Source organism: Selaginella moellendorffii, unplaced genomic scaffold (assembly GCF_000143415.4).
Source record: "Selaginella moellendorffii unplaced genomic scaffold, v1.0 SELMOscaffold_67, whole genome shotgun sequence".
NCBI classification, from domain to species: domain Eukaryota; kingdom Viridiplantae; phylum Streptophyta; class Lycopodiopsida; order Selaginellales; family Selaginellaceae; genus Selaginella; species Selaginella moellendorffii.
In genome coordinates, this window is record NW_003314328.1 from 533,838 (window position 1) to 547,891 (window position 14,054).

The following is a 14,054-nucleotide window of genomic DNA, read 5'->3' on the forward strand; positions in this document are numbered from 1 at the left end:
TCCGTAAAGGCACCAAGATGTTTTGCCACTCACTTGACGGAAAGATCACTTGCATGAAGATGAGATCACCTACTTTATATTCCCGGAATTGGCAATGCTCATTAGCAAACTTCTCTATTCTATCTTAAGTTGCTTGCAAATTCTATTTGCACACCACCAAAATCTCATCAAGTTCTGTGGCCAAGTCAGTCGCCTCTGAATCAAGCTTGTCTTAAACATCCTTACTCAAATACAATCCTTGTTCAGGGATGCCTTCCAAACATAGCAAAGTAAGGACTTAGCTTTGTTCCACTGTGTTGGCTATTTTTGTAAGCAAATTGCACCAATGGAAAATATAGATCCCACTGTCTTTGCCTTTTACCAACGCTACAATGTAGTATATCCTCCACCACCTAATTCACATGCTCGATTTGCCCATTTGTCTAAGGATGATCTCCACTTGAGAGTTTCAAAGTCACTTGCATAGCTTTCATAAAGCTCATCCAAAATCCATTGGTGAACTTTCAATCTCGATCACTAATGATATCTTGTAGCAAACCAAAATCAGGAAAAACTTTTTCCAAATAGACTATAGTTAAGTCTGAGGCAGTGATAGTCTTTCAAAGAGCCAACAATTGCACATACTTCATCAATTGATCCACTATGACCCATACTTGCTCCTTTTGCTTTTATGTTCGCGGCAAATAAGTGATGAAGTGCATAGAGATACTATATCAACGGCTCTAAGGAATAGGTAAAGGTTAGTCCCCTCAACTTTTCCCATGGCACCTTAACCTGTTGATAGAGCTCACATGATTTACAATAATCGAGGATATCGATCTTCATATTCCTCCAATAAAAATTGTGCTTAATCAACTCATATGTCTTCTTCCCCCCAAAATGACTAGTTTCTAGATGATCATGACAGTGGAATAAAATTTGAGTAATTAATATATCCACCCGTGGCAAATATACATGGCCATTATAGAAGAGAATCCTATCCACTAATGAGAAAGGGGCTTCCATCTGATCTTGCAAAGAGGCCACATCAGCATCTTGAACTTGAGTACGCTCAACCAATTGCCCAAACTTGTTGACCACTTTACTCAAATGATGACAAAACTGTGTTTGTAACATCGTCACATGACAAACATGAAATAAAGCATTCGCCACCACATTCAATTTTCCTAGACGAGGAAGAGGAAACTCCCCAAACTCCATGAGTTTGACCATCTAACGAACTTATTTAGTGTTCAACTCTTTCTGTGTGAAAAGATACACAAGTGGTTTGTGATTCGTTAACACCACAAACACTACACCATAAAGATAGTGCTGCCACATCTATAAAGCATGAACAATAGAGAGTAACTCTTGTTCATATATGGAATAATGTTGTTCTGCAGGATTCAAAATTCGACTCTTATATGCAATAAGCTGTCCCTTTTGCATGAGAACTCCTCCCAATGCATAACCACTGGCATCACATCTCACCTCATAAAGTTTTGATGGATCAGAAATGTGAAGCATTGGAGCCTCGCTCAACAATCATTTCAGCACCACAAAACTCTCCTTTTATGGCTTCTTCCATTTGAATGGCACGTTCTTGTGCAACAACTGTGTCAAAGGAATAACCACCTCCGCAAACTTATGTTAGAAATGTCGGTAGTAACTAGCCATTCCAAGGAAATTGAGTAACTCAACCATTGTAGTTGGTGTAGGCTAGTTCTCCACCACAACCACCTTCCTTAGATCAGTCTTAACACCCTTAGATGTCACAATATGACTTAGATATTCCACCTTCGACTTTGCAAATTCATATTTGCTCTTCTTCATATAAAGTTTGTTATTACAGAGTAATGAAAGAACCTTGTGCAAATGCATCTTATGTTCTTCCATATTCTTGCTAAAAACAAGAATATTGTCCAAGAGAATCTCCACAGACTCATGAAGATAACACCTAAATACCTTCGTTATCAACTGAGTAAATATGGCTAGTGCATTCGTCAAACCAAATGGTATAACTGTAAACTCAAAATGTCTAAAGCTTGTGTTGAATGCTATCTTGGAGATAGATGCATCATCCATTGCAATCTGATGATATCCACTCCTCAGATCAATCTTGGTAAACACTCGTGCTTCACTAAGCTTGTTTAGGATATCATCCACACGCCCCTATTTTCTTGTTCAAGGCACAGTAGTCAATACACATCTGTATTGAATTGTCCTTCTTCTTCACAAGCAAGACTGGAACACCAAATAAAGACTTACTTGGTTAAATAAATCCAAACTCAAGTAACTCCTTGACTTCTCGTTGAACTTCTTGCTCCTTTGCATAACTTAACCGAAATGGATGCCAATAAATTGGCTATGTCCTTAGCTCCAATGTAATCCTATGCTCCACACCTTGTATTGGAGGCAACCTATGAAGAAGTTCAGATGGAAAAGCATCGGAAAACTCTTGGAGTACATCCTATACTGTTGCTTCTCCCCCACATGTTCCTTGGCATAAACAGTAAGTAACTTGAAAATGTTTTTCCATTACAACAAACCCACTTCAAAGATATAGTGTAGAGCATAACAACTCCCTCTCCAAACCACACATCTTTAACACCACTGTATTCCAGTGAGACACGCTTAATACTCCATTTTATCTCCGGATCCACCTTCACCAACCATGGCATCCCAAGAATGAGATTCACACGATAGATATCCGTGAGATAAAAAGTTTCTACAAGTGTGGTTTTGCCAACCAACACTTTCAACCCCTCTACATAAGCATCAAAATGCTAATTAGAGGTAACTGCACCTTCCACTATGTATAGAAGAACTCCTCGTGTGAACAGGCCATGCTCCACAACAAACTTTGCCGAAACAAAGTTGTCATTGCTCCCACTATCCAGTAAAATCCATATTGGACCACCACAGAATACACCCTCCAGCATCCATCTTATTCCCACATAATTGAGTTGATGAGCAATGTTCGAAAGCCTCTTCCTCCGACCAGAATGGTGGTCCCCATCATCCTCACACTACAAAGTTTGCAACTTTTTAGTATCTGACTTACTGTCAGTAGAAGATTGGCCATTCTTCTTGCCCTACTGCTTGTTCTTCAACTGTGGACAATCAGCCTTATAGTGTCCAAACTCACTGCAATAATGACAACTTTGTCTATAATTCTTCACAAAGAACTTTTGCTTCTTTGACCCCTTTGCATCTGAAGTAGTCACCACTGACTTCAACTTGTGATGCTTGTTCCCATCCTTGTGTCCACGGCGATCATCACGATGATTCTCGACATAAGGACTTTGCGAACGCTTGCAAAATTTGTGTTTGTCATTGTCAAGTTGACAAACTGTATCAAAGAGCTCCTCCAAACTCTTTGTAGGCTAAGAATGATGCAAGTGTTACCACATACTTTCACTACGAAGGCCATCAATGAAGTAGGACTTGTTTTGATCTGGATCCTTTGTTGGAACATAGCTAATCAAGTGAATAAGCTTCTCAATATAGTACCTAAGTATCAGTTTCCTTTGTTGAAAATGTCAAAGTTCTATATAAGCATTTTCCACATCATAGTGAGGGGCAAAATGTAAATGAAAAGCAGCCTTAAACTCATCCATGGTAGACATTGGTGGTTTCTTACCTACAACATGAGACTCCTCAAGCCAATTCCACCACTGAAGACCCACATCATGCAAAACCATTAGAATAGCCACTAAAGCCTCTACATCCAGAGTTCCCCTAGCAGCCAAGAACTTCTTCACATTGGCTAGTCAAGTGAGACAATCGTCCACATCACAATCATCAGAAAATGTTGGAATCTTGAGTTGATCTACCAAGGAAAGCTTACTTGGAGTGCTACCATGTCCAGCCTCATGCTCACGCATAGTATCCATTATACCATGCATCTTATCTTGCATCTCTTGTTGATTTCGATTAAAGACTCGTAGTTCATAAACAACATCTTGAATGGTCCAAACTTCCACAGTTCCATCGGCACCATCTTCAGCACCACCATCAACAATAGGATTCCATCATTCAGTTTGGTTGGCCATTGTAACCAACTCCTTTGATACCAATGTTATAATTTGGCACAAAAAGACAGAGAACTAGTCTCCTTAGACTTTGCTATGCCACCTTTTGAGGTTCATCATCACCTAACCACTGCCAAGCTACCTCAAAAGCTCCACTATGCTGCCACTCCACTATAAACCCTAGGGTAGGTTAAGTCCTTTACCTTAACATGCCTTAATATGCCCTTGAGCCTCCCTTTGACCGATGTTGACCACGTGGTCAAAGCTGGCACCTAACAAGGGAGGCCATAAAAGAATGTTATACATAAAGCAATGTAGAGGAATGTAAGTGTTTTGAAAAATTCTCTTATGCATTGTAGTCACACAGCCTTTTTTCTTACTAGGCCAGGGGTTTGTGTTGGCATTTACATATGCCAAGGTAGAGCACAACATTACACTAAAAAGACAAAGTAAGGAAGTTTTAATAGATTTACATTGCAATGACTATTCCCAAGTGGTTTGCAAACTATGTTTTGTTGCCTAGCTTTTATTCCAAGCCTTTAAATGCAATGCAATGCCTCTCGACCTTGCACAATTGCCACACTTGCTATTGAAATAGGCAAAATCCCTACTCCAAATGATAGGCAACTGGTGTGTTTGAGATGGATTTCAAGTCTTGTACCTTGGGATATGAGATGCTATCAATGGAGGAGGATGCCTGCTAAAAGGCCATTGATGACATCCTGGAAAACCTACCCATCACACACCTTAGTAATTCAAGGTTGGTGAACATCATGGTCAACTACTTAGAAAAAGTGGACTCTTGCATATGGCCAATGGTGTGAAAAACACTATTCCATGAACTGGGAGAAATAATGTGCACTTTATCATCATGGAGGCATGAAGAAGACCACACTATAGTGGGCAATTGATGGGGGCTCTCACAAATATAAAGATGGACACCCTTTTACAGTTTTTTCAAGTACGGAATATCATCCTACCAAAGGGAATTCTTCAAGTGCTTATGGTTTGACAGTAGTGTGAGTAAGTAGTATCAATTTTGGCTCAAGGAACTAATTGAAAATTGGCAAATAGTAGTTTTTATTTGCCTTACTGAGAGGTGTAGTAATGCAACCATTCTCTTATATCACATTGGAAGTATAAGCAAAAGAGTGAGATGACAATGGTGCACTATAAGAGGAGTTATATGAAACTAATAAAGCCATGAGCATTTTTGGATTGAAAGGGGGAGTTCTAAAAGCACTTTAAAACCCACCCTCCATTGTCCCACAGTAGATAAGACACTAAAAATTTATATATTAGAGAACTAATATGAACTTTAATGAGAGAAATTCACTACTTTTACAAAGCTATCTTCATGCTTCTTTTTCTCTACATATCTATAATATAGAGATTGCCCAGCTCACAATGCTCAAAAAAGTCTAGATCTAAGGGCTTGAGGTATTCTTCCTTCTTGTTCCAAATGCCAAGACAAGTCTTTTTACCCCCACTAATCAATTTGAGATTTAGAAGGTTCAAAGGAACCTTAAACATCCCTTTGTTTTGTTCTGAAAAAGCCTTACATAAAAATAACATAGCCAAACTATTAGAGTGTAAAAGAAATGAACTTTATATTAGAACTCAAATCTTGCCCACTTTTTGAACTTAGATTGTATCCATCCAGCCTACCATCATAAATAGAGCAGAGTTTATCTAAAGGATCCCATTTAGGATCACTTGGCATGAACACACTACCCATAAAACTGGCATCAGCCCCCTTTCAATGAAATAAGCAAATGAAAGATGCACAATAGTGACACTTAGAATGGCTTGGATGAATGGGATCATGATCCATGCATGGCCCCATTGGTGTATGGGATGGGTATATAAACATGATAAATAACATCATGTCTAGTGGTGGAATATTCGACCCTTACAGCTATGTTGGGAGTGAAAAGTTATCATTTTTAAAAAAAATCATAACTATAACATACATAGTTAATATAACATTATATAAGAATATCCTATTTACAATTAATAAAAATCATATAACATAAAAAAGTATAACCCTTAACATAATTTAACTAAAACTTAGAGTCTAGAATCTAATTGTTCAAGTGAAATCTTGGATCTTCTGCTGAGATGAAAATGCTCATTGTGGGATCCTGGCGATTAAAGTTTGGCAGCCACTAGAGGAATGGGTTTGATTGTAATTAGCATGTGAAATCTCCAAATGAGATCTTCTCTTGAAGGCTTCATTTGTAGTGAAAAGAGGTAAAAGTATAGTGAGCAATCCACACTAGATCCCAAGGGATCCAAGTTCATATGCATCCAGCTCGTTCATGGTTTTTGGATTGCTGCTTGAAAAGCACATTGAGCTTGTAAACTGCTACTATCTTAACTTCCAAACCGTCACCTTGGATCCCTGTCACAGCCTTGTAATTCTTCAAGATTGCCTATGTGTTTTTCTAGCAGCTCCTAGCATAGAATAAAAGCTCATCATCATAAGATCAGGGTAAGGGCTCTAGAGAACAAGATTAGGAGAAAATACTATAAATAACACTTTTTCACACTTTTCTAAAATACAAGGTGTAAAAAATGATATAACTATTTATGATCTATAATATGGTTATTTAAATACTAATTTAAAATTCTGGATATTTAGTTTTGGCATATGGTCATATACTCACCTAATTTAGGAGGAATTCAACCTACCAAGTTATCAAAGACCTTTTATAACTCTTGCTAGTTTTAAAAATTGATAAAACATTTGAATACTTGGTTGTTAAGGTATGTTTTATTTTGCTTTTGTTTCCACTTGTAAAAAAAACAAAAAATGAAATATGATTACTTATAGATAATTTTGGTTTTCGAAGATATAATATTTTTAAAATAAAAATTATAAATTTAGCAATAAGTAAAATAACAATAATATTACTATTTTTTAGACATGCCAATATTGAGTTAGAAATTAATATTGACTATTATTATTTAGTGTTGCTCTAATAGCAAGTGAAGCCTTCGAACATGCTGACGTGGCAGTACTTCTTGGATCATTTCTTCGGAGGTGGCCCGAGCGCGCGCAGACTCTCCTACTAGAAAAGGTGTGCTTCCTTTTGGGTCCCGGTTTGACAGCTTCAGCAAATTGGCTTTGAAAGAAAGCTCAATTGCAAGGAAACTTCTCTAGCAAAAGCAAAACTCAAATCCTGGAAGCGCTGCCGGGGCCGTGGAAAACTTCGATCCTTGGTGTACTTTCTGGGCCTGAATGCTTGCGGACAATTGTGGGCAGATCTTCACCGGAATAATTTGCGGCATTTTTGAAAGCACCAAAGTGGTGTTCATGCTGCACATAGGCACGAGCAAGCATGCAAATCCAAATGTTGCCAGTGACACCCAGCAGCTCTTGCATCCTGGCCCAGAGTTGCGGCCTGTCCTCGTCATACTCCACTCCACCAGCCGAGACGACTGCCTCTCTTATGGCATCCAAGTCCCTCTGCGTGCTTGGAGACTGGATCCACGCCGCAAACGCCTCACAGATTCCTCTGGTGGAGTTGCTAATCGCAACAAAAACCCCTTTTCCACTGCGGGACACGCGCTGCCCCCCCCGTCTGGTATACAGCAGTGACTTGCCTGTGACGATCCAAGCAAAAAGGATCACGATTGAGCAAAGAGAAAGGCACTGTATAGACTCACAGTCTCGTTTCCACCTCTCACGATCAACGCTGGCGCCCAAGCAGTCCTCGAGGATCAGCTGCAGCAGCAAACTCGTAAGCGATGGATGGAATCATTTACATGCTTACATAAACTATGTAGAGGATCATGTCGGAAATCCGAGGTCTCCATATGGCCTCGTTGCGGCTGCCATCGTCAAAACGGTGCCTTTGAAGCGTGCTGTCGGAGCTCGCAGCCCGGAAGAGTCCGTCCCAGGCTGCCTGCTTGATCGCCCCGAATTCTTCTAGAGAGCACGCGGTCAGGCATGGATCCCACTGCACGTTGGCGCAAATCTCCACGAAAAGGCTACCGTAGTCATTGCCAAAGACGGTGGCAGCCGCGTCACAAAGCTGGCGGCACTCGTCGCTGCTTCCCCGGCTCATCGTAGCCTGGATGTGCTCCACAATCGACTCCGATGATGTTGCTGCCGAGCACAGGGATTTGAGCTCGGCGTGGTCGCGGCATCCCTTCCTCGTGTGCATCCATGTATAGATCAGGCGCGCAATCGGCACGCTCACGTCTGCGTGCTCCTGGAAGAGCGGCTCCACGCGGTGGAAGTTGTAGTAGCCTTGGATCCACTGCTCGAGCCGGGCACGAATCTGGTTGTCCCATTGGATTTCTCCCGCTGCCATCACCTCCTTCCACACAAAAGTTGAATGCTTTCAAGCAAAACGGTATCAATCATCATACCTCCAACATCTGGCGCAGAGCGACGGTGAGGTCCATGGACTTCCACTCTATCCTGGGCGCGTTTTCGATGCAGGAACGTATCCGTTTGAGCTTGTCCAAGGATGCCGGGGACAACTTTTCATCCTTCAGCACTGCTTGCTTGCTCAAGAACAGCAGCAAGAGATTTTCCAGGGGTCCAGCTCCGCCACGGCCACCACGGTCACCTGCTATAGCTTGTGCTTCGAATGCGTCGAGCCATTCCAGCGGCTGCTTGTTGCTCTGGAGCTGGAGCAACAGCCAGGTGAAGACGACGACACAAACCTTGCCGCTCGCATCGAACAGGAGAGCGGCATCAGCAACGCAAGTGGGCGAGAGAGTGCAAGGAAACAATATCGACACGATGGCTGTGGAAAAGGAACCAAGCTCTCAGTTTGAGAGGAATCCAAAGAAGAAGTACGCCTAGCTACCTGACACATATTCATCTGTGATGACCAATGGGAAAGACGTTGGCGTCCGATCAGTGGCCTCCTCGACCTGCAAAAAAGAAAAAAAACCATAACTTTGCTACAAACAAGCACTCACAAGGTGGAGTTCGGTCAGGGCGTACGTGCAGCGGCCTGTGCAGCACTCGGGGCGGGGATGAGGATTTCTAGATTGCTCTTGATGTGGGCTATGGCGCGTGAAGTAGTCGGCCGCGATGAAGAGGTGCAAGTAGCCATCCGGCACGGTAGCGCCAAGGACGCGTGCGACGGCCACAGTCCAGATCTTCCACTTGAGCTCCGAGACAGTGGAAGAGACCAGGACTTCGAAGAACCACGGGATGATCCAGCTCCAGTCCAAAGTGAGAGAACGTTGCCCTCACAACCATCAGCAGTCTGGAGCCTATGCCGCTGCGGAACCATTCCGCCACGACACATGGCATCCACCCCAGCAGCCCTATGCATAAAATAGGGTTTTTGCTTTGTAGATTTTAAGGTTCCAAGTCGTCTTCGTCGCATCAGCACCAGAAAGTACACGGCATAGACCTCACCGTATGAAAAACAAGAGCTTGTCTGCCATTTCTCTTACGATCCCCATGGCGCAGCTCTTTGCCCATATCTAACCGTGCTTGGATCTCTGAGTTCCAAGCATTCCAGCATCCACAAAGCTACACACACGAAAAGAGAAGAGTTGGCGGTCACTCGAGTGAGAGAAAAACCCTAGGCATTGGCTTTCCATGACTCAAGCAGTGTAACGCCTCAAACACTTTATACTACTAGTTCTCGAGGTTTATAATAGAGAATGTAATGCTTCCATCATATAGGAGGACATGAAGGAAATTAAAATTAGCAAATCTATTAGTTTTATAAATAAAATTTCTAAGTTTCACACCTTGATTTGGTCAATAACAACCATCAATGTATGGGGGCCATAAAAGAATGTTATATATAAAGCAATGCAACAAATTAGAGTTTAGATATCTCCTGAGAACAAGTTTAGTTGTTTTCAGTTGCTAGAATTGTGAAATCCAAGAGAAATGTAAATGTTTTGAAAAATTCTCCTATACACATTTGATGATAGACTTTTATAATCACATTGCCTTTTTCCTACTAGGATGTGTTTTGTGTTGGCATCCACATATGCCAAGGCAGAGCACAACATTACACTAAAAAAGACAGTAAGGAAGTCTTAATAGATTTGCATTATAATGACTATATAAGCTATATTTGTTGGCTGGCTTTTATTCCTTTGAATGCAATGCAATGGCCTCCCAACCCTGCACAATTGCCACACTTGCTATTGAAACAAGCAAAATCCCTACTCCAAATGATTAATAGTGATGTGTTTGAGATGGATTTCAAGTCTTGTACCTTTGGGATATGAGAAGATATCAACCTATTATGTGGGGCAATCTGCAAGTTGGAGGAGGATGCCCGCCAAAAGACCATTGATGACATCCTAGAAAACCTAGCCATCACACACCTCAATAGTTCAAGGTTGGTGAACATTATGGTCAACTACTTGGAAAAAGTGGACTCTTGCATATGGGCAGTGATGTGAAAAACATTATTCTGTGAACTAGGACAAATTGGAGAAATAATATGCACTTCATCATCATAGAGGCATGAAGAAGACCACACTATAGTGGGCAATTGATGGGGGCTCTCGCAAATATAGGGATGGACACCCTTATATAGTTGTTTCAAGTACAGAATATCATCCTACCAAAGGGAATTCTTCAAGTGCTTATGGTTTGACAGTAGTGTGAGCAAGTAGTATCAATTTTGGCTCAAGGAAATAATTGAAAGCTGGCAAATAGTAGTCTTTATTTGCTTCACTGAGAAGTGTGGTAATGCAACCATTCTCTTATATCACATTGGAAGTATAAGCAAAGGAGTGAGATGACAATGATGCACTACAAGAGGAGTTATATGAAGCTAATAAAACCATGGGCATTTTTGGATTGAAAGAGGTGTTATAAAAGCACTTTAAAACCCACTTTTCATTGCCCCACACTAGATGGGACACTAGAAATTTATAGATTAGAGAACTAATAATTCGATTAAGGATTCGGCTTCAATAAGGAGGAATTTGGTGGAAGCTGATTCAAGTCTGTATACAGCACCTCAACCGAATAAGACGACTGCTGTGGAGAAATCTTTCCGGACGAAGGCCTTCTGCGTCGACGGATTTCCGGTCTCCTTTCTATACCACTCCTTAGAAAACCGAGGAAGAAATACGCTTCACACCATGAGACGCGCGATTGAGAGAAATGCGAGTTCATTAGCCGCAAATAGCTCCCCTTAAGATAACTTCAAGCCCTAAATTTGAATTTAGGACTCTAGCGATGGGAGGCACAGACAATGCGGGGCGACGCGACCCCGGCGATGCCCGCGCCCGCGAGCTCCGCCATCTCGATCGGCTTCCCAAGCGGCGATCGCCAGCTCCAGCGATGCAAGAGGTAGGCGAGGGTGAGCGTGACATGGGGCATGGCCAGCGGGATCCCGACGCAGCGGCGCCGCCCGGACGAGAAGGGCAGGAGATCGAAGTCGTTTCCCAGCACGCTGTGGTCGCTGCCCAGGAATCGCTCGGGGAGAAAGAGCTCGGGGTCGCTCCAGATGCTTGGGTCGTGATGGATTGCCCAGATGTTCACGAGGACTGTGGTATGGGCGGGGATCGTGTAGCCGGCGAGAGTTACCGCGCGATCGTTGTAGTGGGGGACGCCCAGCGGCGCGATTGGACGCTTCCGGAAGACTTCCTTGACGATGGCTTGGATGTAAGGCAGGTCGTTTAGATGCGACTCCTCCAAGGGACGGTCTCTTCCCACGACTCTGTCCAGCTCCTCGTGAGCTTTCTCCTGGACTCTGGGGTTTACTATCAGCTCGGAGATGGCCCATTCGATCGTCCCCTTGGACGTTCCAGTGCCGGCCAGCAGCAGATCCTGCAAGCATACGTGAGAAAGAATGAAGAACAAGGTAAGTTTTTTCTTTCTACCTGGAGCAGTGCGATGATCTGGTCGTTGCTCAGCTTGTCTTCTCCTCCCAGAGTCAGCATCACGTCGACGAAGTCCCGGGGATTTTCTGGATCGAAGTCTTTCGCGTGCTCCTCGATGACTGCTTCCAGAAAGCGAGATCTTGCTGGTAGGACTTCATTCTTGAGTCGGTTTTGCGTCCCTCTGAGCGTGTCCAGCCATCGCATCGCAGGGATGTAATCACCGGCAAACAGCCTCCTGGATTCTTTCGCTTGGATCGCCCACGACGCCTTGTAGGCTTCGGCCTCGGGAGTGAGCAGCGTGTCGGTGCCGTAGAATTTCCTCCCGAACAACACGCACGTCATGAGGTTGGTGAAGTACTCGTGCAGCATGGAGCTGAGATCAAACTCGTGCCCGTCTTTTGCAGACGCCTCAACGATCGCTCCAAACGCTCCCAGCTCCCTCTTGCGAGTGCTGGCAAAGTGGCTCACCTTGGAAGCCGTGAAGAGCTCTGTGCCGCACACTCGCCGCAGCATCTTCCATCGCTCGCCGTGCGGTGCAAAGATAAGGTCCTGGAAGTTGTGGCTAACGAGCCGACTGATGGTGGAGAACAGGGGCCTGCTCGCAAACTCGACGTCGTGCTCCTTGAGGACTTGCCTCGCCATCTCCGGGCTGCTGATGATGATGTGAGGCCGGACTCCCAACCGGAAAGACATAACAGGGCCATACTTTCGAGCCATCTTGGCCAGGGAGCGATGCCGATAGTCGAGCGAGAAGAGAGAGCCAACGAGGGGCCATGAGAAAGGACCTGGTGGGAAGTTCTTCTTGCTCCTCGCGCTGGTGGAGTGGAAAATCTGGAAGAGGAGCAGCAGGGCGGCCAGTGACGAGCAAATCCAAGTCAGCAACGCATCCATGATGTTGCCCGGGTAGAAAAAAGAGATTGGTGGAGCTTTAAGTACGTCGAAGTGATGGATCGAAAGCTCCAGAGGGAGTGTTCGTCGAAGCATCCATGCTCGAATGAGATCTGGTGGAGACGAAACTCCCAAGTTGTGCAAACAGTGCAACGAAAGGCACGACGAAACTTCGGTTTTCGTGGACGAGACGAATTGTTTTTCTATGATTAATATAGATATTCTGAGAATAATGTATTTTACCTAAGGTCTGGGTTTATGTGCTTTATGTGTTAGAGATGCTCCCGAACGTTTTGTCTCCCGAGGAGATAGATGTGATCAAGGAACATCTATCCACACCAGGATTTCATGGATGACGTAGAGCACATTAAAGGCACTAGAGAGCTAGAGACTGTTTAAAGTAGTAGACACATTGACATGGCGCTTGAGACAAAGTTGAGTCTCTCCTTTTTCTTCTTCTTACTTTGGGATTTTAGTAATCTCGGCTGGATGAAGGTGCAACCTCTGCACAATCGCCATGAACCAGATAGCAGCCCCCACGGAAGAGGAAGTCCACGTACGTGTGGGCGAGCTCCAGCTCCCATATCTTGCCTGAATCAGACAGCACGACATAGTTTTCATCCTCGGCTGAGTGAGAAGGTTTCGGCTTAAGCAAGGCGGCCAAGCATGCAGCCGAAGCAGTTGGTCCTCCAATTGAGCTCTTCAAGAATTCAGGACGCTCTGGCTGCCAGTGGATCCAAGGTCAGGATCCCCAAGATCCTGTGGTCAGGCTGGGCTTTACAGCTGTTTAACTGGGAGCCAAGCTGCTGGGGACGGTGCAGGAGCTGCACAAGCAAGGGATAATCCACGGACATCAGCCCCAGGAACGTTGCTTACCGCGAGCAAGGCATTGGTTTGAAGAGGTTCTCTGGATTGCCACATTTGCGTCGGAGGACAACGGTAGCGGGGGAACCAGCCCTGTCAAGGATCTGGAATTCGGCTCCATGAACTTGGTGTTCTGCAATGCAATTCATGCTTCAGCGGAAAGGTGGCTGGGATGGACTTGCCATGGTCAGCTGCTGTGCAGGAGGAGGACAAGGACTCGGTGGTCTTACTGTATGGCATGCAATTTGCGAAATCTGACTGTGATGCCACCAGTTGCCAGCACTCAATTTCCGATTGGATGTCAAATATATGAGCTTTTTATATACATAGATGACTCCCGTAATAGAAACCATGTCATGCATGGTGCCACATGCATTCATGGCATCCACCATATCATCATATGTTCCACACCTGAAGATAGGGTTGGGTCTGGCATCTTTGGATGTGAGGGGTTTT

General features: G+C 43.9%; 2 protein-coding genes across 2 annotated transcripts; both read right to left on the reverse strand.

Annotated features, from left to right (window-relative positions):
• Window positions 1-6,935: 6,935 nt before the first annotated feature.
• LOC112340599 lies at window positions 6,936-8,117 on the reverse strand. The gene is made up of 3 exons (XM_024659349.1): window positions 7,793-8,117; window positions 7,686-7,743; window positions 6,936-7,622 (listed from the first exon to the last, which is right to left on the reverse strand). Exons 1-3 carry the CDS (start codon window positions 8,084-8,086, stop codon window positions 7,192-7,194), a joined length of 783 nt encoding a protein of 260 aa, XP_024515117.1. The 5' UTR covers window positions 8,087-8,117; the 3' UTR covers window positions 6,936-7,191.
• A 3,044-nt stretch (window positions 8,118-11,161) lies between these two features.
• LOC9653003 (cytochrome P450 71A1) lies at window positions 11,162-13,040 on the reverse strand. The gene is made up of 2 exons (XM_002985387.2): window positions 11,847-13,040; window positions 11,162-11,793 (listed from the first exon to the last, which is right to left on the reverse strand). The coding sequence occupies exons 1-2, from the start codon at window positions 12,828-12,830 to the stop codon at window positions 11,194-11,196; spliced, it is 1,584 nt and encodes a 527-aa protein (XP_002985433.2). The 5' UTR covers window positions 12,831-13,040; the 3' UTR covers window positions 11,162-11,193.
• Between the last annotated feature and the right edge of the window lie 1,014 nt (window positions 13,041-14,054).